General features: G+C 34.6%; 1 protein-coding gene across 1 annotated transcript in view; it reads right to left on the bottom strand.

Annotated features, from left to right (window-relative positions):
• Positions 1–12,595: 12,595 nt before the first annotated feature.
• Positions 12,596–25,045, bottom strand: part of LOC149532476 (uncharacterized) — a 45,506-nt gene continuing 33,056 nt past the window's right edge. Inside the window, exon 2 of the mRNA XM_089807656.1 lies at positions 12,596–13,812. Within this exon, the coding sequence (XP_089663782.1) occupies positions 13,129–13,812 (684 nt within the window). The 3' untranslated portion in view covers positions 12,596–13,128. The remainder of the gene's footprint in view (positions 13,813–25,045) is intronic.

Below are 25,045 nucleotides of genomic sequence, written 5' to 3'. Positions count from 1 at the left end.
CCACCTGAAGTTTTCCTACGAGTTTCCTTACTCAAAATAACACCAATCACATCATCATATTTAGGGTATTAGATCCAGAAACATAATTACTCGGAGCTATTCCAGCTTTCAAGCACAAAACACAAAATCAAGAGAGCCTTAATTTCTTCATCAAAATTAATATCCATAGGAGATAACTAACTAGTAATGGTATTAAACTCATTTAAATGATCTGCAATAGATCCACCTTTTTCCATTTTTATATTAAATAAACACTTCATGAGAAATACCTTATTTGAAGTGGAGAGCTTTTCATACAATTTCGCTAGGGTCTCCATCAACTCTTCCATCATCTTCTCTTTTGTAATGTTAAATGTCAATGATGGTGCCAAGCATAACCAAATACTTCCAAATGCCTTCCTGTCTAAAAGATCTAGTCATCATTTGTCATAGATCCCTGATTCTTGGTTTTTCCTTCCAATGACTTCCATAAATCCTTTTGAAAGTTCTACCCATTAAACTTGTCAACCCTCAGCTTACCCTCATTTTCCATCGTTCCCACTCAACCATGAGACCTTCCTACAGAGGATCACTTTTTTAAAATGATGACATTCTGGCTGAAAAAAATGACAACCATCTAGCTCTGATACCACTTGTAAGGATTAACCCCAAACATAAATAACAATTACATGCAAATATAACCAATATCAAAAAATAATAGATCTCACATAATAGAACACAAGACACCAAGATTTAACATGGTTCACCCAATCCCTAGGCTATGTCCACCAACAACAAGTCCAATATTAGTATTATCTAGTGATTACAAATTGATTACAATCTATAATCTTTTATAGCTCAATACTACCGCAAGAACCAATTTTTGCATCACACATTATGAAAAAATCCCTAACCCTAAGTATTTTTATACAAGCTTTTTGTCACTTACAAAATTATGGCTAGATTAATAGAAAAATAATAGCCAATGCCTTTTATAATATAAGGTCATTTTTGGCTTCGAGGGCGCTACCCCCAAAAACCCCTACGAGGGTGTTGCCCCTCAACACCACCCTGTGTTATGATAGGGATTGCACCTGGGGCACTTCCTTAAGACCCTGTAAGAGCACTACCTCTTGACTCGATCTTGGAAGTGTTGCCCCCAAAACCCCATAGAAATAATATTGGGAAAGAACCATGCGAAATAAAACTCTGAGTCTAATTAGGCTCCACATCACAACAAAGAGTGTAAATGCTTGAAGGGTGAACAAGCTATCAGAGCTAAAGTGTGTGAATGCCAAGCAGAATGGATAACTGGAATAGAGATCTATAATTTCCAAGTGATTTGTAATTTGTTATCATATCAAGCCTTGCTATTACATTCTAATCATTGTATCAATTTAGGGTAAATCCTTTGGATTAAGATTGACCTAACAATCATTTGTAAATCCTTTAACCGGGTGACATTCTAATGGAATGGTCTAAAGTCCTCTAAAGAGGCTCACTCCTAACAGGATGATTAAAATCCTTTGACTAGGTCACATTTAACAATGTGTATTGTGACATTTAATAGGGTTGGCCTTTCATAGGGTATCATTTCAAAAGTGTGAGAATTAGTAGCATGTTATTGATGGTTTTTCCCAAATTGGGTTTCTACGTAAAATCCTTGTGTCAAAATTGTGTGAATGTTCTTAAGTTGTTTCATGTTTACATTTCTTAAAAGTTGTTTTGACCTGGGAAAGTAACTTACAAAGTTTAAGTATTGTATGATCTAATGGATGCATACATGATAAGGTTTTATGGATATGGATCTACTAAGCATTGAAAAGTTTTATTTGTACATATGGACCTTGGATAATTGATTCACCCCCTCTTAGTTATTCTAAAAAATTCCAACACACATATGGGTTTTGAAGAAAAATTGGTGTATTTATGCCTCTTCATTTTGATTTTGTTCAAGGGAAGCCCATCAATGGTAATAGAAAACAAGAATGCATTTTCTAAGATTTTACAATTGTTTTAAAAATGTAAGGTTTTACAAGAAAATACACTTGAAGAACTATTATATGAGAAGCAAGAACATGGTGTTGAAACTATATATAAAGTGTTTGACATGAGAGGTTTGCAAGTGAGAGTGTAGACCAATCTTAAGAAATTGAATGCTGAATGAAAAGCTATCGAGGATCAAACATCTATGAAAAAGTTAAAACACAATGTGAAGTTGATTTTAGATATGGTAGAGGTAGATATTCAAAAGTTTGATCAAAATTTAAGACATGAGAGAGAGTTTGTGGCAATATACCAAAAGGAGAATGAATGGCTTTAGAAAGAGGCTGCATGGCACAAACGATAAATAGACAACATAGAGGATATTATGAGAGCACTAGATGGGATCTAGAGAAGTGTTACAGTAAATAAGATTGCATGAAGAAAACCAAATCCAAAGGTAAATATTAGATCTATCTTGCTAACCCCTAATGGGTTGTGCTACTATTATTTTTCCCCATCACATTCATTTTGATAGCCATGTTAGGGAGGTGATCTCAGCTAGTTCATCCTCATGACTTTGAATTCCTTAATCACAATCTCGGGTTCTCAAATTAATGTCTAATAAATTTGCACCCAAGGGCCCTATTTTATCATCATTTGAAAGGGACTCAAAGTCGACCACAAAATGTCTCTCAATATGTTGTTCTTTACTTTTGTTAGAGGGGGAATTCATCTCTTGCTGATGTGGACATAAGGGTGACCTTTGTTTCTTTTGAGGTGGCCCCTTGTCCTCTATCCCCTTCCTCTTCATTCCTCTTATTTGTAACTCCTTGTCACTCCTCCATTCTTCTTCTTGTTTTGGCCTTCTTTTTTTCTTGAACATTCAAGGAGTTATTCACATGATTCCTCATTTGGTTCTTCTACATCTTTCATTAGTTCATATTTCAATGGAATTCTTTTTTCCTTCAACTTAGCCATCTATTGGTTTATCCATGTGCAAGTGAATCATGTTAAACATGAATCATTATTGAGTCAAAACTTCATCTTTGTTCAACCAATCTATAGCAGGAATTACATTCTTTCTTATTGTGTCATGATCACCTTGGAAATAGCATCTGCATTTTCTTAAACCAGCATATCATAATATCTTAAATGCAATAAATTGGAGGGTATAGTAACTCAACTATATGATTTACTTCTATAGTTGACAGCTACTTTCATTCATATTAATTGTCAACATACTCTCTTGAAATTTTTGAGCTTATATTTGTTCTCTAATTATTTGCGATCAAACAATGCTCTTTCTTGGATTTGGCACATGATGTTTAAAGAAAACACACTTCTCACAAGATTCTTACCCTCCAATTTATTGCATTTAAGATAGTAAGATATTATGATTTGTCATTATCACCTTGGAAATAGCATCTGATCACCTTGGAATTTGTCATGTATTGCATCTGCATTTTCTTTGCCATTGCTTATAAGAGTGTTTCAAGGTTGGGAACCACTTCAACATCCTTTGCATGGTTTAGAGGTAATGTCATTATAGCAGAGTCTTCTGCAAGGGAATGAGTCTCGTGATTATGGTATTTACACAAAAGCATAACTTGCTTCTTCAACTCATTTCACTCAACTCTTCACTGAAGTTATTCTTCCAATGGTGAGAATAGCTACTACAAATTCTTGGGAGCTAAGGGACCCTGAACCTTTGCTGCATTTTCTAGAGACATGGGAGAAGTTACTACCGGATTTAACAATAGATACTTGGGATCCTCACGGGGAGACTCCAATACATGCATGGTTACATCCTTGGCTTCCATTGTTGGGCTAGCGTATGGAGCCTTTATATCCAACCATTCATTATAAGTTGGGGAATGCACTTCATGTCTGGCATGCAAGTGATGCATATGCATATGCAATTTTATCACCTTCAAAATTTGTATTTGATCCTACTAGCTGGGAACAAATGATTTTTAGTTTTATTGTACCTAATCTAATGGCAGTTCTAGAGGAATTTGTAGTCAACCCAGCTAATCAGCAACTAGACCAATTTAACTGGGTTATGGCTTGTTTCTTTCTAAAAATATCTTTTATGTATGTTTCTATAAAATTTCTTGTCAACCCTGCCAATTTTTCGTGGTCTACATTATTTTTGTGCAAGATCTTGAGGTAAGTCATTTAGCACATGTTGAGTGAGTTTTATTGTTTTATTATTTGGATTCTGGAATATGTATGCAGCTAGGTCAATTTTTCTGTTGTGAGCTAATATGTAATAAGCACCTTAAAAATAATTTCTTTGAATATATAAAGAAATGCATGTTTAGAAGGAAATATAAAGACATGCATGTTTAGAAGGAAAAGAAAAGAACATTTACATAGGTACCTCTTCTCAACCTTGAAGAAAATCATAGAGCAAGAGCACATAGATCACAAGAGCATGGCACAACATGGAAATGAAATCATAGAGAAAGGGCATGGCAAAAAATTCAAATATCACAAGGGCACATCAACAAAATGCACCTATCACAAGGGTACGGCAATGTGCATAGCTCTCCACCTCTTTCGCGTGAAACTCTCCACAATCAAAACAAATGGGGAATGATTTATGTTGTGTTTTCTTTTTTTTTTTATGCTCATGTAGGCATCGCAATTATGATGTCAAATTCAGTATTGTGATGGTGTCAAGGACAATTACAAAAAAAAGATGAAAATGACCACAAATTAAATTGTTGTCACAAATTGTCATTGCAATTTGACCCCAAATGTTGTAGTGAAAGCCAAACCTCTTATGAAGCGAATAGGGGCATATAAGTTTAGAGCTTTGATGCCATGTTGAAGTTTATGAAAAGTCAACCCCACAACTCTCAAGAATCACTGCATGTAAACACCTATCATAGAAAGAGAGGAGCAAAGCTATTGAGGCTCAAATTCAGAGATCTAGAGAAGATGAGCCATTCTTGAGGTGCAAAAAACAAATTGCAAATTATATTGAATGAATGAATATTATGAAGAGAGATCAATACTTATAAAAAGATATCACAACCCTAAAAGGTAACTAACATAGGTTTTATGATAATAATTAATAAAATAATTAATTATTATATGCCCAAAGTTTAGCTTAAGTAAATTAGAGATAATAAATGGCTTAATTGCTAGATCAATATGATTTAATTGATAAGAAAAACACTTTCTAACATGTGAAATTATAACAATTTTATTCTCATACCTTTCACCATTTGGATCTTCCTTGATTGCAACATAAGCCATCTCAACTACTTTCTTGCTACCATCAGATTTGGACTTGATATGCTCTTCTTCATAAATCCAGCATGACTTCTTTACTTTGTCTTTGTAGTCCATGTTCTTCATGTCCTTGAGATATCTCCTGTCATTTCTATCATTTTTACTTATGTTAGGACATTCGGTAGAAAAGTGACCAACCTCATTACATTTGAAACAAATCAAAGGCATCTTACCTTTGTATTTACCTTTACCTCTTGATAACCTTCTTCAAGTTCATCTAGATCACCTTGTGATTTAGATTCATTTTCTTCTTTACTTTTATTTTCTTTCTTTGAACTTCCAATGATTAATGAAGATGTAAATGCATTTCCAATTGTAACTATACTAGTGTCATAATTGCTCAATACAAATACAATTAACCGACCAACTAGACTATCAAGTGTGAATACATTACTAGGCATGGCTCTCACTTCTTGAATAGCATAAATAGGGAAAAGAGTTCTGAAAACTTTACTTACAATTTTTGAGTCACTAGTAGCATCCAAAAGCTTTGATTTTTCTTACAACTTCTTTGATTTGGTTTGCATTTTGAGCAGCATTTTCTCCTTCTTTTGTTCTCATGTCATAATACTTTCCTCTGAGACTTTCAACTTTGGCTCTTCTCAAATTATCATCTCCACCATATACAAGTGTCAATTTTTTATACATCTATTTAGCAATAGTACAATCATTGACATCATCAAATTCGACATCATTGAGTGCAAAAGCAATCTCAATCATCAAGTTATTATGATTTCTTTTCTCATTCATTTTCTCCACAATCATAGGACTAATAGGGGTGGCATATTCATGTTCCAACCAATGTGTGACATTATCTCAATGCCAGAAAGATGCAACTTTATTATGTCCTTCCATGATGAGAAGTTCTCTTTGTTCAATCTTGATACCTCTCTCTAGTACATCTTCAATCTTTAGCTCAAGTTCCTTTAAAATTCCTTCTCCATGCATTGTGTTCTAATACCAATTTTTAGATAACTAAGAGGGAGGGATGAATCAGTTGTGTCTAGTTATCATATAGTCCCTTCAAAGAATTCCAGGACCAATAAAGCTTCATAAACTTTAACATCAACCATTCAGTGTAACCATTCAACTTATCATTTAACTATTTCAATCACTAGATTCCAATTCTCCAAAAAAATTCATCCAGTTGTTACTCAATAAACATAACATTTACTCGTGTAATATAGAAATTAGTTATTATCATACTTGCTCGGGCAATCCTATGCTTGGGCAATACTACAGTCACTCAGTGAGTAGAGTCTCCCTTTGTTAACCTTGTCACTCAGTTAAGCTTATGTACTTCAATACATTGCAACAATATGTGATTGTAAAACAATCAAACCAATAAAAACTTATTAGTGCCCAACTCATTCAAGTACCCATTTAATTCCATATGTATCAATTATGTCTTCATCATACTTTCTTCAAATCCTCTTCATTGATCAAATGATATGGCACTCTACTGAGTTAGTATAATGTCTAACCAACTAAGACTTTGACATCAATGAGAATATAACAATTGATATGACTTGTTTACATACAATCATAGCATTACCTATTATATTATCAGTTGGGGTTAAAATTAGGGTCCCTTCAAAATCTTTTTTATTAATCAAAAATAACTTTTAAAACAATAGTAATCCTCCTTTGATATTGCCATAATGATATCTTAATTATTTTTGTAACTCTACAATGCATAAGTATCAACATCATGTATTGTATTCCTGACATCATACTCTAGAGTAATCATATATTCCATGTGAGGACATACACCATCCAACAACCACTTCTTTTCCATAGTAGTATCCAATGCATCCATGAATATAGTGTTGCATTCTATAGACTAGATCTCGTAATCCTTCAAACTTCCATCCTCGTGGCCAATGTTGGTAGACCTTTCTTGAGGGAATTTCCAAACCCTCCATAATCTAGTTCTAGATCCTTTGAATACTTTTCTTTTTTCTTTATGGATCTCTCCTTATCTTCAATAGACTTTGTATAAGATCCTTTAAAGCATAATTTGATGTAATTTTTTTCATCCAATTTTCTTTTTATCTTATTGTGCTCTAAGAGGTTCTCAAGGTTTTTCATAGATACATCCTTGAAGTCATAAAGAAACATTTTCATATTTGAAAATATTCTTTGCACCAAAGTATAAACTATCTCAAATCTGACATCCTGCATGTTATCCTGTAACTAGTGTTATTCTCTTTGCAATTCCTCGCATTTTTTACTAATTTCAGTGTCTTCTATTTTTTTATTATGGGAAAAACTAGTTTTGAAGGGACCTAAAATCTTTTGCAAAAGGGGAGAAAAATGCCACAACCAAGCCCAATGCTACCAAAAAATAAGAGCTTTAAGAAAAACAGTCAAGTCAAACCGACAAAAATTGCAAAGAGTCACAGAACACTAAGACAAAAATGTCCAAGCTTGTTTTATAAATAGGATCCTACAACCTGGCAACCAAAAGGAAAAGCTAAATTTTTCCTTTACCTCTATTTTCCTTGGAATGTAGAGACATGTCAAATTGAGGAGACTTTTTAGAATGTTTTCCAAATACCAAGATGACCTCTACAAATATGACCCCTACAAGCCTTGTGCCTCCTACTACTACTGATACAACCCTTGATGTCCACGTGGACACTTCTTTGTTTATTGCTTCTACTCCACTCCAATCTTCATGTGGAAATTGTCGCTTCATTAACTCAAAGAGGATGGTAAACCAAAGCTAGGCCCTCTTACTCAAAAGGATGCCCCCCATTTATCATGGAACTATTCTAGACTTATCATAACTATACCTATTATTTGGTTGTACAAGTTAGAGGAGTAGAAGTTTCATAATTCATGACAGTTTGTCCTATGGTGTTAGCAATAGATGTCCAAATGCATTGCTCTAGGCCTTTCAACTATGCACAATATATAACACACAAGATTGATGCAAGGCTAGTTTCTATTAAAGAAGACTTTGATCATTCAAAGTTCAAAGATTACTCTGTTCTGATGCATATTTCGTTATTTAATAGACATTTGAGGGGACTGTAGCAATAAATGTTGAAACTTGCTACTAGAGGGAAACAAGGAGAGGAGTTAACTATAAGTAAAACAATAAGAATGTTTTTCAAATAAAATTTGTTTAATATTCATGTCTATCTATATGCTCAAAAGATTGAAATATATCTCATAGTGACTTACTATCAAATGCAACTTTTATATTTTATAAGGTTCTTTGTATTTCACTAAATCCAATAGAGATATTTTAGTTTGAGTATTGTGCATTTCTTGAATGATGGCATACTCCTTTCTATAGATTAATGTGTAGGGGTTAGATAAGTGCAGTTATGGGCAAATAGGTTTTGATAGGTTCACGTCTTGTCTTCTTCCTAAAGCTTGATGATTATGTCCTACAGGGATTCAATCAAGTGAGTCAAAGGCAATGTGAATATAAGGTATGGAAGACATAAGCCAAATTAATTTGTATAAGAAAAATTATGAGGGTTCATTTCTAAGTCCATATTATCTATAAACCTAGTAGGGCTATAAATTTTGCAATAAAAGCCTTACCCAACACAAGAACAAAATTGTTGAGAAAACAAGATGAAGCAAAGCATTATAAAGATTGACCACCTAAGTATATTTTCAACTCTCCAATCAATAAATTTTTATAACCTGTGTGCATGCAATTAGCAACTAAGAATAGTTTCACATGTAAGGATGCATCATCAATCCCATTATAATCATGTACAAGTTAAAATGTCCACATGTAGTATATAAAAAGATAATGACACATTAATAAAAATTGACATGAGAATCTAATCATATGATAGTAAATGAGAGAAAGTAATGTGAAAGACAAGTATCTATAGAGTAAGCATGAGATGTACAAAATTGATTATCATGTTAAAAGAAGGCAATGCATGTTAAGCATGAGTCTATAAAAAATAAGACTATAATGACATAAAGGAGTTATCATCACTAAGTACATTAATGTCATGCATAGGTGAATCAAATGATGGATACTTTCTTACAACATGCTTACAAGGCATAGGATTATCATGGAATATGTGAACACATGAACTAAGCATCTCTTACATCATAGGGAAATCATAGGATAAACACTAATCAACTCAATGAAAGATGCATAAGACAAAACACAATAAAACAAGACCTGAATAGAGCATATGTTCACATATATAGAATAGATTTGCATGAGTATCAAGGATAGAGGTGTCATAATCTATGAAAAATAGAAACATGCTAAAATATGTCATAAATGAATGCATAACAATCAAAGAACAAACCTTGATGATTGTTATAATGATGGTATGAGCTATAAAAGATAAACTACAATATCGTTACCTTGATAATTTACCCAAGTTAAAAGAAAGTTTAGTTCAGGAATGAGAGTAGATTTAAAATGCGAAAACCTTCTCTCTCCACGTACTAGAGCCTTCTCTCTCCATGTACTAAAACTCTTCTCTCTATGTACTGAAATTTTCTTTCACTATGTACTAAAATTTACACTCTTTCTATCAACCTTCAAGGATAAAGGTGTCATAATCTATGAAAAATAGAAATGTGCTAAAATATGTCATAAATGAATGCATAACAATCAAAGAACAAACCTTGATAATTGTTATAATGATGGTATGAGCTATAAAAGATAAATTACAATATTACCTTGATAATTTACCTAAGTTAAAAGAAAGTTTAGTTTGAGAATGAGAGTAAATTTAAAATGTTAAAACCTTCTCTCCACGTACTAAAGCCTTCTCTCTCCATGCACTAAAACACTTTTCTCTCTACATATTGAAATTTTCTCTCACTACATACTAAATTTTTCTCTCTACGTACTAAAATTTACTCTCTTTCTATCAACCTTAACTTTCTGAAAGTGAAGGTTAGAAAGTTAAGAGTTTCAGAGTTTGAGCCATGCTTGATTTTCCTTACTCTCTCCTTCTACTAAAGTTTTCTCTCTCTATGTACTAAAGTTTTCTCTCTTTCTATCAACCTTAACTTGTTGAAAGTTAAGGTTAGAAAGTTAGAGTCATGCTCGATTTTCCTTACTCTCTCTCCTCATACTAAAGTTTTCTCTCTCTGCGTACTAAAACTTACTCTTTTTCTATCAAACTTAACTTTTTGATAGTTTAAGTTAAAAAGTTAGAGTTTGAGAGTTAGAGTCATAAAAGTTAGAATTCGTTACGAATCATCTTTGGAATAGTCCAAATTCTAACTTTTTGAGTGGTTACAAACCTGAAAGTTGATTATGCTAGAATAGATTATAAATTCATGAATAGCACATGTAATAGGGGACTTTTTGGGCTTAGAGACAAGGGACACTTATGTTTTGATAGCAAAGCAATTTTTGGAAAGTGCATACAATTCTTGTTCTTGGTGCTAAGAAATAAAAGATAGTAGATTTGCATCCTCTTCTTTACAAAATCTGAATTTTTTGAGTGTTGATTCTTCATAATGAGTATTTTCATACTAGGGGAGAGGACCTAGTAGTTGTGCACCCTAACTTCGCGCTTCTCAAAATCCTATGTGGAAATTTCAAATCACTCTCATTTTTTGGTAGTAGCTGACTTGGCAAGTCCCCTGCTTATAATTAAGGTTTCAAAGCCACATCATCAAATATGATGCCACATCAACATGCTTTTTGTCAAAGTGTCCAAAATAGCCCCAAAAAAAAGCGAGACCAATCATAGTGCATTGGAGACCCCCATAGTTGTGTAGCTGATGTGGCATCACACTATTGATTGTTTTTTGGGAAAAGGGACACTTTTCATTCACTTATGGATAATTATTATTAACAAGAACAACTTTAAAGTCACATCTATTGGTACAATCTTGTCAAAAATGTTGGATGTTAAATCAACAAGTGTGGGTATTAAGTTAACAACTACTGTCACAACTATTGGTATGCACTCAAGTACTGGATCCTCTCCCCTATGGTGTAAATATTTATGAATCATTGAAACAGCATTATGTCGATGATAGCTTTCAAGCATAGTTCTTGTTTGTTTTCATTAATAGTTTACACCAATTTTAGGAAAGCATTGAAGTCGTGTGGTGCATTCATCATCAATAGTTTCCTTTCTATCTTCTAAGTTGTAATCGTCTTTATTTGAAAATCAAAAATTATATCTCAAGAAGGAGCTGCCTCTCTAAACACAGAGATAGGCTGGATATCAAGAGCTTATCCAATTGTTGGAGAAATTGATTTGCCACCTATTCCAATAGGCTAAATCACGTATTTTCTAAGTGATAAATCTGTTTACAAACAAATTTATAGACAAACCCTAAACCAAAGATACAAGCATATAACGATCAAACACCTAAATAAATCTGAAACTGTTTGAATATTAAAATCATATCAAATCTGAAAACATGGTTTACAAACCATAAAAACTTTCGTAAGTATATATTCTACTTTAATCAAAGGATATAAATACACATAACTAGCATAGATTCTATTAAATGTGTGAATGGGAATAGAAACAATGTTGCCGAGCTATATAGTTTAAGGTGGACTAACCAAAATAAATGTTTAAAATCTAGTATGTATTGGGACCCAAAACAACTCCATTATTGGTGTCGAAATTGCAACACTTCTTGTGAAAATTTCTTTACGGTATAGAATAAATGGCAACAAATTGAATGTAATTACTGGTAAGTTTTCTTCTGTTTCCAAAATGGGAATATTCTGCAAGGCTCCATTAAATTCTAACATTAAATTCTGCTCCTCCATTTTCCTGCATTGTGGATGTACATTTTGTTCATAAAGCGCAGAGTCAATCAGATAAATTAGATATTTGTTACTTTCAAAAACATTAACAACGGATAATCATATATCCTGGCAGAAAGTTTTAACAAAAATAATGGCCGAGTGACGATCATTATCCACTCTTAGAAGAAGCAGAGACTGATAGATCCTCTTCAAGGACACAAAATTTAAACAATTTAATCCAATATTTAACAACTTCAATCAATTATTTGTCAATTTCAGTAAAATTAGTGAATTAGATGAATAGAAAACAAAACAGAGAGTAAATGACACAAAATAAGAGATTGGGACAAACAAAGAACGCAAGAAAACATAAAAAATACATTAATACATACTCTATTGGTGAATGCAATTCTTCTGTGATGCCATTTCCTATTGTGATATCAGCATGCATAATTTACTTTTAATATTCCTCAAATAATGTTAATTGATTTCCACACCCTTGCAATCTCCACAATTTGGTAATACTTACAAGGGAAAAATTCTTCCGAGAAGCAAAACTAAAATACTGGTTTGCAGAAACTTTTCAGAATGTCAAAACTGTTTGCGGTAAAACTACTGCCACTACATTTAGATTTAAGAGACTCAAACGCTCAAATGTCCACTGCCTCAAAAAATGAAGACTACATCACAAACGTAATATAGAACTACTATAAATATGCACCCCCTAACTTTAAGGTAGGTCAAAAACAGAAAAAGAGAAGAAAAACACCAAGAATTTGCAGGTTGAATTGGAATGCATTACAATAGCTTAAATTGCGATGCATTCCATCGTTCAGATAAAATCTCATTCCAATAGCTTGAAGTTAAGTATGAAGACAAATTTCAAGCCCTGCAAATGCTGTTCTCATCCTTACGGAAGCATTCTGAATTACTCAACACCTCGGCGAAAGTAAACCCCAAACCTTCTGGAATTCAGGTCCAGTTTCTTGATTTTCAAGAAGAAAAAAGTTTATTTGAGGAAACATCATGATATAGCTTCCTGGAGAATATGCGCCAAACATGAAATCTACCAGTTACCACGAGCCTGAATGTGACTTAAATGATACAAGAATTTGCCTTGAAAGATTTGCGACTTATAGAAGCCTTAAATGAGAAGTATCATTAACCCTCTGAATCTGCCATCCTGTTTTAAAGGAATGCCAGAGGACGGTGATAGATGTGTTATCTATACAAAGCCGATGTGTCATCAATGGATTAGAGCCAAGCAATCCCCTTAAAAGACACTTAATAGCCATGCCATGTGTAAAGATGCCTACACATGGATTTGGCTGCTTACATTGTTCTTGTACCTGCCTCCAACCGCTGCCTTCTCTGGAAGAGTCATTTGCACTCTCATTGTCTCCAGTTGTCACATATTGCAGCCTGCTTTTCCCGGACTTCCTTCTTCCTAGGTGCTTTTGTCTATTAAATAATTCCCACTGTGAGACACTGGTATCATCTCCATCTTCAACAGAATGAGCCTGCACTGAGTTTTGACTTGCAGAACCTTTAAGCTGCCTGTGGTATGACCCAGACTTCCTCAAGGTTGTGTATTCTGCCCTCCTCAAAACTCTACTGTTTAAAAATTCAACCATTCTGTACTCGACTTGACGCTGGGACTCCCCACCTGGTGCACAAAAGTCGGGCTGGTATTTGTCAATGATATTAAGCATATCAGGAGAGTATATCTCCGAGCGAAGGCAGCCTTCCCATTGACCTTGGCTCATCTCCACCAGTGAATCTGAGCACTCCAGCTTCTCTTCTGAAATATTCAGTTCCTGCATAGCATTTATCAGGATAAACAAGCAATCAGATAAACTGTAGAATAAGAATTTTGAGGCACGTGTTGAATATAGATTGAAATTAAAAATAAAATAGAATATGTTTACTGTGCAGCTCATAGAACAACAGGTCTTGCAGATAAGCGTATAATCTGCGTCCTGACAAAATTACTGGAGCCATAAAGATGAAAGCTTTGGTGGGAAATTGCTGGAAATCTATCGAATCTCTAATCCAATAAAAATATTGATGAGATGCAATGCTTAGACTAAACCAATAAAAATCTGTGATTGTATGAAAATCGGAAAATTAAGTTGTCTTAATACAGTAAACCATGGAGATATTCATTCTCCTTGTTATGCCAAAAAAAACTACCACTTTAACATGCCTAATAAGCCTTTCTTAGATGAACAAAAACATCACATAAAAGAACATTACTTCACTGTCATATAGCAGCAATAAATAAGCATACAACACAAAAAGTCACTGAAAAAAAAAGTGATTTGGAAAAACACCCCACACCCAAAGAGATCGAAGACTAGTATTAATCCTTCAAAAGAGTTACATCAATACAAATCTCTGAGTCACTAAAACACTTCATTGTTTCAGCAACCTGTGAATTTACTTATTTTTCCTTCAACTCGAACACTAAATAAATAGGCATAAGAGAAACCATAAATTGCATATGATTTTTAAAACCATTTAGGGATAAATCACAAAAATTGAAAACTTCCTTTGTCAACTTGTGAGATTATCTTCTCCGAGCTTTCATTTAACTTCCCCTTTTTCATGCTCTTTCTAATTTAACAAATAGAAAACACCAAATAAATTGTCATGTTGTATTTAGCAACTTTTATGACAACCAAAAGATAATTGCACATTGACAATTTAATATTACATGCGAATATGATAATAGAGAAGTTGAAAAACTTTCTCAAACATTTCCTCACTTGTCAAACACCTTGCAAAACACAAAAGGTTCCAAGGAAATGATTAATATTTAAAACAGAAGAGAGGCAACAAGACCACTGTCCAAGTTCCAACAATAGAAACCTAGAACATAGCATGATATAATGATCTAGCATCTCCTTAAAGGAAGTTCATATGTTCCAAATAATATAACATGATCTCAAAAGAACCTACATCATGACAACATTCTAATCTAGAAGCATGTCTATGACAGTGTGCAAGCCAAAATCTCCAAACCAAGAAGATATGATACTACACATCCTTTGTAGAACCAAAGAAGTCAAACTCACTGCGATATAAATACAAAATGTAAAAGCGTCATAGGACAACAACCGTAGAAAAAGACAATCTATTTTTTTTAAAAAGATTATTCATGGCTCACTACCCACTGAATCATCAACAATTGAGAACCAAAACTTTAAAACAAAGAAGCTAGAACATGTAATGCAACTGCATAAAGCTCCCACTTAAAGTGATACCAAATTGTACAATGCCATCATTACCAATATCATTACTAAAAATCCACTGAAAGTGAAAAAAAAAATATCTCATGCACTAGTGGTTCCACTAAGATTCAAATGAACAACGATATCAGGAACTCCCAAAATTCATTTTCTCACTCCAATCAACATACCGATGTAATAATGGCGACCAACAATAAGGCCTCTCAAACAAAATTCACATTAGTAACATGCAACATAGAGATGCAGAAATAAAATGTGGATTGTTGGAAAATATTACATTAATGTAGGTTAGCATTTAGTTTTATATCTGAGATAAATAAATTGTTCAGCTTTAGCATTTGAATGGATTTATAGTCAAGATTACTAAATCAATTAAATATATTTTTCAGCTTTAACCTTTGACTCGCAGCTAAGGAGATGAAAACAGGATGGGGATAGCCAACAAGGTAGTTGGTAATCATCACTGGGATTTTGGGACTACTGAATTGCTAAAAATCAATAGTTTCACATCATTTTAAGTGACTGATTTGTTGTTACATCCCAAATTTTGACCCAATTTTAAATTTATTTATAGACATTAGATTGAATGGATTTTTCTTTCATAATCGTGTGAAGAGGCAGTTAAATACATCCGTTGTATTAATTGTTTAATCAAGATGGTCAGTATCCATTATTTGTCATGTGATGATTAACATTTGCTTGATTTCGGAATTATGGTGAATAATTCTTTATCTAAATTTAATGTTATTATGGAATTATTATGGAACTTGCTACTATCATGGAAATATTGCATGGGTGATTGCACGAGAAGATGAAAGGGAGAAGCATTGCTAAATGGGATCAATGGAATGGGATACTAGCTTAGTCCAATTATCGGGTTGACAAGTATGACCTTTAATTGCCTTGGAAAAGACCTAGTGACTTGAAGATCAGAATTCAATCGATGGACTCGCATGAGCTATTCAATAAACATTTTAAAAACAAACATTTATTATTTTTAATTAAAATTAATGCTTACCTCAAATGGTTTTTGATTGATTTTTCCACCACATCATTATAATGTATACCTATGTACGTGCACATAGATATAGGAATAAAAGGGACACCATAATATTATTTTTATAAATAATATGATGCCACCTCATAAATACATCTACGTGCAAGTAGATAAATATAAATTATAATTATCTTCGATTTATAACCTTCAAATCTTTTTCCATAATTATTCATTTTTCTTGCTAAAACCAAATTGAACATTTGTCATATTTTATTGGCAATCAAGAGCCAAGTCTCTTCTTTAGGAGTTACGGCTTCTTTGAAGCCAAAGAGACTTCAATACCTTCTTTTATTATGAAGCTGAGAGAGACGAATAGCAAAAAAATATCAACCGACTTCTTTTTCATCACCCGCCCTCTGTTTCATATCACCCGATACCTTTGCAGATATCACACAATTTCTCTGCAATAATCATTGCATTTTTCCTTTTATGAATTGCCTTTTATATTGATGTTTTGCTGAAAACGTGATAGATAATCACACTGGGATTTGCGCTTTAAGATTTCGTCCATGAAGGTTAAGGCTGATTGATAGAGTCCAGCAAGACTCCATTTTACTTCCAGATTTTACCAGATTATGTGGTTGTCCATATTCCAAGCATTGCAACATGTTCCATTATCAGATATTACTAGATTCTGATTACTATAGCAGTAACATACAGTTTTATATTATGATGCAAATCATCTTGCTTAAATATCATCGGTTAGACCCTCTCTAGGATAGAGTTGTTTATGATAAATAAAAGCCAAGTATCCATGATATGATATCATATTTTAGTTATGCCACTGGAAGTCAGAATCAAATGATATTTATTCTACAAGTCTTTAAGATCACATTTCTCAAATCACAAATAGTGATAAGCTGGAAACGTATAATATTCATATATCAGTTGAGGATCAACGAACAGAGCCGACTGCTCTGAGATTCAAGCACCTAGGACTCACCAGCTCTATAGCCATAGAAAAGGTGAAGAAGCGAGATGGAATCAGCAATAACATGGAAATAAAAGTCAAACATGACATAACAAATCTAAATTAATTTCATTTTAATAGCTCATGCTTGTTCATACTATCATTCCCCTGTTGTCAAGTCGAGCAGTGGTGATCGGGTCACTGAACTCATCAGAATACCTTGGAAAAGGTTGTTAAAGGCATGTTTTCCATCTATAATCACTTGATGTCAGTAGAGCCAGTTATTCAAACATGTCCATCCATAACTGTGCAGATATTCTAAACACCGAAAAGCTCAGGTGGTTGGACTAAAAGTACCCCAAGCCTGATCCTGGGGTAGGGCGGGTCTTTCTATTCAATAGATTGTGTGGGGATGAATATGGTCCGAGGTTGGGAGGTTAAGCCTAAGTCAATGCTTCTCCTCTTACCAAAAGCTGAGGCTTGCACAACCAATAAAAGACTCACCAGATACTCCTCGTATGTTCTTCTTTTTATTTCATGTAATGCATTTACTTTACTTGTATGCAAGGAAAGATAGTAAATCGTTATTTCAGTTATATCAGTTGATTGTTATTACAGTTATTACAGTTGATCATTGTTGCAATTATTTCAGTTGATCGTTATCATAGTTATTTCCGTTATTACAATTGATCATTGTTACAATTATTTCAATTGATCGTTATCATAGTTATTTCAATTATTACAGTTATTACAATTGATCATTGTTACAGTTATTTCAGTTGATCGTATCATAGTTATTTCAATTGAAGTTTTGTTATCTCAGTTAATTATTCGTAGTTAAAAGCAGTTAATGTCTCATGAAAAGGAATTCAATATATTTTGTTCAATAATTAGTTGAGGAAAACTCTATTTAGATCACCCTTATTTTGTTATGAAAATTTGTTTGTTACATTTGTAATATACTGAATTCACTGCAAAAGTTGTAAGGTGTCATAACCCAGCCAAGCTATGAGAAGCTGACCAAAGCAACTTTAAAAATCATAATAATAAAATAACTAAAACCCAAACAATTCTGTGAAAGCCAACCTGATTTGAGAATAAAATGACTTATTTAGGATAATAAAAGATGTTAATTGATAAGAGGGTTGACCTGTGATGAAATGTCACCTCCTTTCAAGGAAAGATAGGAGAGGGTATAAAAGAGGACATATGAGATAAAGCCAAGGCAAGAGAAATGGTAGAAAATATTCTAAGTTGAAGAGAAGACGTGAGCAGAGATAAAACAGGAGACAAAAACAGTGATTAGGATACAAGAGCAGCAATCACCACTGTTATCTATAGCAGCGACTATGAGTAATAATGCATGCAGCATGAAAATTGTCAATAAACATCAAACTCATGACAGCCACCCTTGATATGCTTCAAGCAGTGACTAAACCAATAATTACCACTAAAAGAAGCTATTATAATTAGTAGAGGTCCAATCCTCAATGAGTGGGATTAAGAAGCGAACTTAACATATTTATTAAGAGATGTCAATTATTATTAGTGTCCATTCACTGAAGAGACGTGACTTCCACTACAAGAAAGAGGTATATGTATTGAAGGATAAGCAAGCAAGGAAGCCATCAAACCAAGGATCGCATGCCATGGTCCATAAGAGCAGATCAGATCATCCGACGTCAGTGATCATGCACATAGGTGGATCAGACCCCAGATTACTATTTATTGCAGTCTATGGCATTCAACGGATTTTATCTGACATATATTTCTTATGTGAATTGTAAATATTTCTAGATTCTTAATTTATTCATTTCTTCTCCTAAGGAAACAATCAAGCATGGTAAGGTTAGGAAAGGATTACAAGGAGAGAGAAACTGTTATGAGGTCCTTGTCTAAGTACGCCCTCATAGTGTTGACAGATAGTCCCATGAGGCCAAGGAGGTGCAAGGATGTCCCACCCTTGGGCTTCAAATGGAAAAGACAATTCAGACACCCTATTGTAGTTTCCCCAAACCCTTACCTTGGTTGTCCATTGTGTTAAGAAGCTCTAATCATAGGAAGGAGGATAAGGGTGGTTATGGATGAGGGGAACAGCTATGGATTTGCCACCAGGTATTCCCCCCCATATGGATGGTAAGAGGTACGATGTTCACTCTTGGGCCTAGGGTAGAGGGTTGATCAGCTATGGATTTGTCACTAGGTAAACCCCTTCATATGCATGTCAAGGGCCACATGAAGCCAAGAGGGATGGTATCCACTCTTGAGCCTAGGGTAAAGGGTTGATCAGCTATGGGTTCCTCACTAGGTACACCAATCATATGGATGGCAAGGGCCACATGAGGCCAAGAGGGATGGCATCTTCTCTCAGGCCTAGGATAGAGGATTAAGGCACCCTAATATGCCTCTTATCCTAGCTTTCCATGGTTTAACTCCAATAAATTTTATATTTCAAATGGTTAAATTAATGTTCCTAATCCTAGTTGATATGACAAGTGCTTTTAACATCTCCAATAAGGAAGCTCTATTTTGCAGAATAAGTTTCCATGGTTTCCTAAAATGTTGCAGGATCTCAATCAAGTACATGATATTAATAATTCTATTCTGCTTGAAATTTGTGATTTAGAGAAAAAACTAGGGCATTCTCAAATGGGGACATTACAAGAGGACATCAAAAATGGAGATTTAAGAGCTCTAAAAGGCACTAGATAAAGAGAGTCTCTACGGATGAATCACCGGAACTGGTGTGTAATGGAAGCCCATTAAAAGCAGTGCAGAAGTTAAAGTGAAGATTAACCATGTGCCCAAATTTTTCAAGGCCGACTATTTTTTCTAAACATATGTGAAAGACCATTCTTGCAAACCAGCTAAAGAATCTGTCCGTTTCTGCGCATTTAGACGCTGAAGACCTATGTGCAACATTTGAGACAACACTCGCAGCACATGTGAGGAAAATTTCCATTTCACAAGTTTAAGGTAAAAATGACTTACCTCATGCACAATTGATCTTGGTGATGTCATTATGTCCCTACTAAAATAATGCAGATGTCTCTTCAACTAATTAATCCTAAGTTGCTGAATTGTGGGACTTTTCCAGGCGATTCCAGGTACAAAGCAACCGGAATCAGATTCTAAAATGAATCTCCTATGGGTACACATCTAGGATTTGTGTTTGTAAAAGGCAAACTGTTTAGTGATTCTAGTTTGTATCTTTTAGATATTTTTACAACCTAGACTACTGATTAGCAAAGTCTGAACTTATCTATCATGAGATTCTAGCTTGATCTTTTTGATACAGAAACCTGAATTTAACTTAGAATGATATTTTCCAAATTTGAAATTTGTAATTGTTTCTTTTCAGCATATACATTAGCATATGACATTCTAAACTACAATTAGCATACTTAGTATATGACATTCTAAACAATCTACAATTCCTTCTAACAAATTCTCACAAGCTTCCCAGGCTAAGGAATCAAAACGAAGGAGTAGCAAGAACAAAAACACGATGAGTCCTTCACATGTAAGGACATTCAAGTAACATGCAACTCAAATACATGCACATGCAAACACATGGAAGCTTTTAAAGCTCTCATACGAAATGTTAGGAAAAGGTAGGAAATTTATCCAATCTCTAACCTACTAAAAAGTACTAATGAGATTCAATGCTTGGACTATACCCAATGAAAATCTGTGATTGCACACAAACATGAAAATTAAGTTGTCTCAGTACAGAAAACACATGCAAACCCTTAATACCAAATGTTAGGAAATTGTTGGAAATCAATCCAATTTCTAATCTAATAGAAGTATTGATTAGATTCAACGCTTAGATTATAGTTTATACCCAATGAAAATATGTGATTGTATGCAAACCTGACAATTAAGTTGTCTTAATATGGAAATTACATGCAAGCCCTTAAATCTCTGAAACCAAATGTTAGGAAATTGCTGAAAATTCAATCCCTAATCTAATAAAAACTTCCTTCTAACAAAGTCTCACACACTTGCAAGGCTAAGAAATCAGAAAGAAAGAATACCTAGAACCAAAACCATGAGTCCTTCACATGTAAGGACATTCAAGCAACATGCAACTCACATACATGCACATGCAAAAACATGAGAACTTTTAAAGCTCTGATACCAAATGTTAAGAAATTATTCCAATATCTAATCTAATATAAGTATTGATGAGATCTAATGCTTAGACTGGAAGCAATGAAAATCTGTGATTGTATGCAAATGTGAATATTTAGTTGTCTTGATACAGAAAACCATGGAGATAATTTTATTTTTTGTTATGCTAAAAAAACACCACTTTAACATGCCTAATAAACCTATCTTAGATGAACAAAAACATCACATAAATGAGCATTACTTCACCATAAGATAGCAGCAATAAAGAAGCATTAATCAACAACACAAGAACATCTCACAACATAGGATCTATGTGGAGAAACCTGTTGATGTGGAGAAATGGAGAAATCATCAAACTCATCCTTCATGAAATAATTCATCTGAAAGAACTCCTCCAGCTTCCCTTATAGGTTTTTGTTGAGCTATCGTTTTGCACGATGCTTAACGACAAGAATCCTTTCGAACTCCTCTCTTGAAAAGCTAATCTAGGATCAACTCCAAGCTTCCGAGCAATCTTGCGACCTACTGGAATCCACTCAGTTAAAGATAAATATATTTGTTCACAGGGAGGCCTTTGCTGGTTCGAACCAATTCGGATGAGACATTTAATTTGCTGTAATGAAAAGTAACCACAAAAGAGATAATTTTGGTATTTTCTATTTTATGATGAAATGCAATTTAACAATGCAACTCTATGAATTCCTAATTTAACCAAGTGTTAGCAAAGCAAATAACAAAGATAAGGTAACGAGAGATGAAAGCAAATAACTTGAAAGGGAAATTCCTAATAGACATAAACCACAGTAACAACACGTCTGCGAGTTAAATTGTCGAAAAGATCGGGTAGGAAACCAATGAAAATAGGAGCAGTACTTCCTCAAATCCATTGATGCAATCGTCGATGGGAACTTAGTGAAAACCGAAAGATGTTTCACTTCTCATCGAATTGCAAGGTCACGGAAAGTGCGCTCATGCAAGACGCAAAGCTATGTAGGAACATTAAGGTGATCTCTTCTCCAACTCAATACATCAGTGGAATTCGTCAACATGCGACAAACACTAAAACTAAAAGATCGCACAATCAAATCAACACAACAAAACCATTGGCTTCATTATTATTCATGAACAAGAATTCACAAAAATAACACACTCCGGCAAGAATAACTACACTTAGAATGAGAACACCAATAGCATATATTATTGTATCAAAATAATGGCCCAGATTACACATTACATCCATGTATTTATAAGAAGTCATCTCCTCTTTTTGTGTTGAGAGTGAGAGATCTTAGAATGCAAATATATGCTTAAAACTAATAAAACAAATCTAATTATATGCAAACTAACTCTCTAAGTGGTGCTAAGTAGGTCTCCACCCTTGGTTTTATCAATTAATGGGTGCATGAGCCTTTACATGACTTAAAACAAACAAAGAAGTAGATAAGAAGAAGCAAGCTGCAAGAGGATTTGAGAGTCACTAGAAGCTTGACCTTCTCTGGGTGTTTTTGGGAGTTGAACTATCGTCAAAATGCATTTCTGGCGCATGGAAAGCTCTAAATTAGGAACTAGCAGTTAACTGTCAGTGCACTGTTACTTCTTCAAAATCGTTAGTGCACCTTTGTGAATAGCGCACCCGCGCACCTTGATGATAGGTTCCAAAAATCCAAAATTTTCCCCCAAATGTCAAAACTGAATTTCTAGCTTCTGAGTTTTGTAACTCTTTATACCAGAGCGATGTTTGGATGTTTGCTCTTGAATTTCTCTATAATCTCTACTACTTGGGAAGCTTCTGGCAAATCCAACACTTTATACTTATCCTTAACTATCTTCCGGTAGTTACTAACCTTCGTATGGGTCTCCGTAAAATCCTCAAGTTTACTGTCCAGTTCCAACAATACCTCTTCAGTCTTAAATGATTCCCTAATATCTTCATCAAACAAAGCATCCTCAAAAGTTCTTCAGAATTGTTCAACAACTAATTGTACCGACTTGAGCTTTATTTTCGACTCATTTTCAAAAATCTCAAGGGTAGTAGCATCATAGTACTTCTCTACTTCCACAATCTGCCCTTGAGTCTAGTCCTTCAACTTCTTAATATCTTCATGAAGTCCTTCCATGACCTTATTGCTTGCAGCAATCTTCTCAATCCAATCTCCAAGCTTATCAAGCTCTTTCGTTGTATACAATTCCATGAGTGTATGATACCTTTGACCCTTTATTGTTGTCAAAATATGTAGGTCTTTAGCCCAAGTATGTACCTCATCCATTAACCCAAAATCCTGGTTCACTATTGATACCAGTTTATCCGCACTTGACTGGACATTATGTAACAAGTTCAAATTACCCTATATTATTTGTACACCCTTCTATTTAGAATTGTCACACCATTGCTAACATGCTCCCAAAAATGGATCCATCTGAGTTGTCCCCTTTTCTTTCCTCTCTAATATCGAAGCAAGAGTGATCTTCGGATGATCTAGGTCTATTAGGCCCACTATTCCGTGCAGATAATCTCTCATAATCTCATTCTATTTCCTAAGCATCACCAATTCTCACTCATTCTTGTCCAAATGCTTGAACACTTCTTTTACACCTGTCGTGATCAAACTTTGGCAGTATCTACCATGGACTTCCCTAACAAGACCTCCTTGATTTGGTAATCACTAGGAGTCAAATCTTCTATATCAGCATGTGGAGGAGGGATGGCAATATGTGCAAGCAAGTCCTGGTCTTGCTTCTTCATTATGAAGGCCAATGGTCGTGCATCACCCATAGGTGGCTCAGGCTTCTTGATAGCTCTTACTAGCTCCTCCATTCCTTCCTCAGCAATTAATTTCATTTAACTGCCTCTTTTGTCAAACCATAACCTCCCTCTTCAACCAAGTATGTGTAATGCCCATTGGAGACATATATTTGATTGAAGAGGGAGTTTGCATTGCAGGTCCCTTTCCCATATCAATCCTCTCTGAAGTTTCTTCCTGTTGAGAAAGATTACCAATTTGAGTCTGTGTGTTTGGTTGGGCTAAGGTCCTAGCCTCAATTTTGTGAGGAGTTTGTTGAGGTTCCTCATGTATTTGCCCCTCCTCCAATACTTCATCGGCTGGCATTTGTTGGGGCTCTTCATCCTCCTCTGGTACTTGTTCTTCTGCCTCAATAGTCAAAGGGAGTGGTGTCACCAATCCTTTGTCCACAAATGTCAAATCCTGAGATGGTGGTGAGGGTAGGCCAAAAGGTCCTTGAGGCAAAGGCGATATTTGATTCCAATCCTCGCCTAGGGGTTGACTCCTTGGAGTATCCCTTATTTTCTCCCCAGCCATCTTACTGCCAACAGGCATGAAATCAAAATCCAAAAGGTTAAAATCATCAGTCCCTTGATCCTCAATGTTCTATTGGACCGAATGGCGGCGTTAGAGTAGAACTCCTTATTCTTTCCTCTTCCAAGGCCTTGGTTGATCGAGTCCTTTGACTCAAGGGAACATTATCAAGTTGTTGCTCTTCTTCTTCTTCAGCCTCATGAATGGTATCAGGTACCTATGGGGGAGGAGTATTTTTTTCTTCAATTTTCTTCTTCGCCGTGGCTCCCTCACAATGAACTGAACCCTGCCTTCTTAGGAGTTAAGGGGGAGGCTTCTTCCTCTTCTTGCCCTTCCGGTGGCATCCTCTGTTCTTCTTCTGGCTCTTGTTCCTCTCCTAGA

This window comes from Cupressus sempervirens, chromosome 10, assembly GCF_028749045.1.
Source record: "Cupressus sempervirens isolate cs-2001-9-10 chromosome 10, ASM2874904v1, whole genome shotgun sequence".
Lineage (NCBI taxonomy): Eukaryota > Viridiplantae > Streptophyta > Pinopsida > Cupressales > Cupressaceae > Cupressus > Cupressus sempervirens.
This window is presented reverse-complemented; position numbering and strand designations above follow the sequence as displayed.